We start from the raw sequence: 3,500 nt of genomic DNA on the forward strand, positions 1-3,500 counted from the left end.
CCACCACCATTTTAATGTATTTAGAAGATAGAGAAGATAGGTGAACTAGAAAAGTTCTACGTCCATCTCCAGGGACACCAGGACAACCAGTTTTTGACTCTTGGCCAAAATTAGGGCAGTGGGATTAACAATAAATTAAGCTCTGAAATTCCCCCTACTAATCCACAGGTTTAGTTTCTTTACTGATAGTTTGCCACTGGCCTAACCAATTAAGTCAGCCTGGCTTGATTATATAGCCAGAGAGGCATAAAAGTCCCACTGGGAACCTCTGCTTTGAGCTCTCTCTCCTTACGCCTAGATTTCTCTTACAGATCTTCGCAGTTCAAGCCAGAGAGAAAGTGTGGTCCCTCTGTGTGAATAAAGACGTCTGGGAGCTTGTACGTGGAATGTCTCTTGGACCCCAAATACTTACCTACACTCTCTTTCTTTTGTTGCACCATATCCTTTGCTTCTAAATAAATGCCCCATGTGAGTGTACTCTGTGGAATCTGGTGAGACCTTTCAAATATTGAACTGGGGAAATCTTTATAATGTGGCTACTAGAAAATTTAAAACTACAAATGTGCCTCACATTAAATTCCTATTAAATAATATTGCTTTTAAATCCAGCCATGCTTCTTCCCTTAGAACACAAACAGAGAAACTCAGGATTGCATAACTTCCATTAAATTACCATACACCACACAGACCTTCTGGAGACTCCTTTGGGTAACTCTGACTGAATTTTGCATGCTGACAGTTCATACTTAAAAAGCAAAACTAAAAATTGTCAAGCAGGTCATGTTATCCCAGACCTGAATTCACCCTTTGAATATGTTTCTGATGGAACTTAAATAAATTCAGAGGGTTAATTGCACTCACCTGGACTTACCAGTGGGCAAAACATAGAGGAGCAAATATGCATACTAATAGTAGGGATGATCTGGGAGTTAGATCACAAATTCCAAATGTTCTGAAGACAAAAAGGTTTATGATTAGAGTACTGAGGGGAGATCAGGCAGATGGAGGACAGCCTTAGGATAGCAAAGGGAAGCAGCAGTGTGGAAAAAGGAAGAAACACAAGACCAAAGCAAGTCAGAAAGAGAGACAAATTGTGCCCTTAGAGGTCAAGGGAGGAGAGAAATTGAGGACGGAGAAAGTTGATGAACAGTGACAAATACTGCAGGGAAGTCAAAGAGGATGAGTACTGACAAAATCTATAGGATTTTGCAAAGAGGTTTACAATGACCTCAGAAAACATGGTTTCAGCAGACTGCTGCTGGTAAGCACACAGCACAGAAGTTTCACACATACTACGAAGACAATGACGACTGCTGTAGGCCTGGCACAGCAAAGGGGAGAGAGAAACAAGCTCCACTGCAGAGAGAAAAGACAGAGGGACCATTGCATGTTTCTGAGTCTCACCATACTTCAGAGTTTATCAGTGTTTTAAAAAACATTCCCACAGCAATGAGAAGTTCAAACACTATCAGCCACCTTACCTGGGAAAGGCACAAAGGCGTGTCGCATGCTAACCGAAAATGGCATTCCTCTATCTGCAGCTCTCTCTTCCATCTGTGCCTGGCGCCCAGGGTTCAGGCTACAGCCCTTCTTATTTTGTCCTCTGTGGTGCAAACATCATCAAATGGACATGAGGCAGTTTCAAACATATGAAAAAGATCTGATTTCTGGTAAAGTCAATATTTCCATCTAAGAAACTTAACAACCTCATCTGAAACTCACTTGGAAGCTTAACAAAGATACTAGATGACTTCTTATAGCAAACACTGAATTAAACATCAAGATATTTCTGTAATAGCCTTTCCCATAAACTGCTTCTGAGATAATTCACAACATTTACCTGAACTCAACAAATCTCTTTGACCGTATCTAATATAAATATCTGTGCTTTTCCTTCCTTTTATGTGTATATGGGAGGGCGGGAGTGGGGATGTCACTGACATTGCTAAACTCTTCCCTTTAGTATTTCACTTAAATTAAGCATATAGTGCTGTTGATTTAATTAGAGGTCCATGTTTTCAGCCTTTCACCATCAATTAGCTTCTTTATAGACAGACTATAGATTTGAAATGAATAATGTCTAGAACATAAATGGGTATGTCTGGAACATAAAAATTAAACTAATTTCATAATTTTGTCTAGTAAACTATTTTTGAGCTATTCATACTCACAAAAGTATATTAATACAGATATAGAGAAACAGTCTACCTGCCCATGGGAAGCAGGCCTTTGCCTATGGCTTGGGAAGGTGGGCTTTCCCCTACTAGTGTTGGCATTTTGATCTCAAAATCTCTTGGCACATTCTGAATATTTGGTTCTGTAAAGGTTATTCGTCCTAAAAATCAAGCAAAATAAAACATAAAATTAGAAAACAAAGTATGATATTTATCTTAACAATATTTGTATTTCTGAATTATCTTAAAAATGCATGCTCAAAAATAATGCCAAATTTTTGGCATGCTCAATGCCAAAAATAAATTTATATATAAATAAAATATTTTTCATCTTCATGTGTCTAACAATGACAAAATAAAGTACAAGACCATACTAATGAATAAATATATGAATCAGCTACAATGTAATGTTTTACATTCACCTAGTGCTCTAGAAAACAATCCCCCAGAAAGTATCCAGCCATGTAATATGAAAAAAATTTTAAAAAGAAAACAATCCCATGATGAGAACTAATTTGATAAACTGAACTATTCCTATGCTAAAGTGAGTACCAGATGTCAGCACTATAGCATGTTAGCAGCCACATTAATGAATAAAGGCTAATCAAATAAATCTTAAAAGAAATGACCACTGAAGCCTCTAAAAGCCCATCGCTTTCAGATATCACCTGGCCGATTTTCTTCATCATCATCAGCATTCATCAAGATAACCAACAATAGTACTGAGAAGTACTAAATCAGGTGGAGATTAGAATTATGTGGTTAATAATACAGTTTCCAATAAACAGAAAGGTATTTTTAAAAAATGCTTATAAAGGCTTTATTTCCCCCCAAATATTTTACATTTTGCTTTTTTAATTATTGGTTGAATTTCTCTGAAACATATAAGCATTGTTCAAAAAAAAGTTTGAGTAATTAATTTTGTTATTGTTTTTATAATATATACAGCAACACTAAAACCCTCTGTTTTATGACACACTCTTCATTGTAACAGGCTGTCTACTAGCTACTTTATACAATTTCATCTTCTTCTGATATTCATCAGGCTATTTAAGTGCCTTGGACATTGTTTTCCTGAATAAAACTCTGATATTATGTCCCTATTATTTAGCTTTTAGCACAAGTGTTCAATTAATAACTTTTAATATAATTGTTATCAGTAAATGGCATGTTCAATGTTATGAAGCTAACAATTAGCAGAGGAAGGCATCCAAGGCTCTTTCTACATCAGCACATTGTCTTCTTTTCTATAGTAATATTTAATAGCACACTGCCCTGCTCTATTAGTAACACTGGCAGATAAAAAAGATAGTAAAAATAAATCAC

The 3,500-nt window shown here is 36.3% G+C and overlaps 1 protein-coding gene across 1 annotated transcript in view; it reads right to left on the reverse strand.

Moving 5' to 3' along the window:
* The window catches only part of POLQ (polymerase (DNA directed), theta), a 147,229-nt gene that overhangs the window by 37,928 nt on the left and 105,801 nt on the right, over nucleotides 1-3,500 (reverse strand). Inside the window, exons 22-23 of the mRNA XM_012639541.1 lie at nucleotides 2,209-2,335; nucleotides 1,482-1,603 (exon numbers count right to left, since the gene is read on the reverse strand). Coding sequence (XP_012494995.1) covers nucleotides 1,482-1,603; nucleotides 2,209-2,335 — 249 coding nt within the window. The remainder of the gene's footprint in view (nucleotides 1-1,481; nucleotides 1,604-2,208; nucleotides 2,336-3,500) is intronic.

Source organism: Propithecus coquereli, unplaced genomic scaffold, assembly GCF_000956105.1.
Source record: "Propithecus coquereli isolate 6110/MARCELLA unplaced genomic scaffold, Pcoq_1.0 Scaffold10, whole genome shotgun sequence".
Taxonomy (NCBI): Eukaryota; Metazoa; Chordata; class Mammalia; order Primates; family Indriidae; genus Propithecus; species Propithecus coquereli.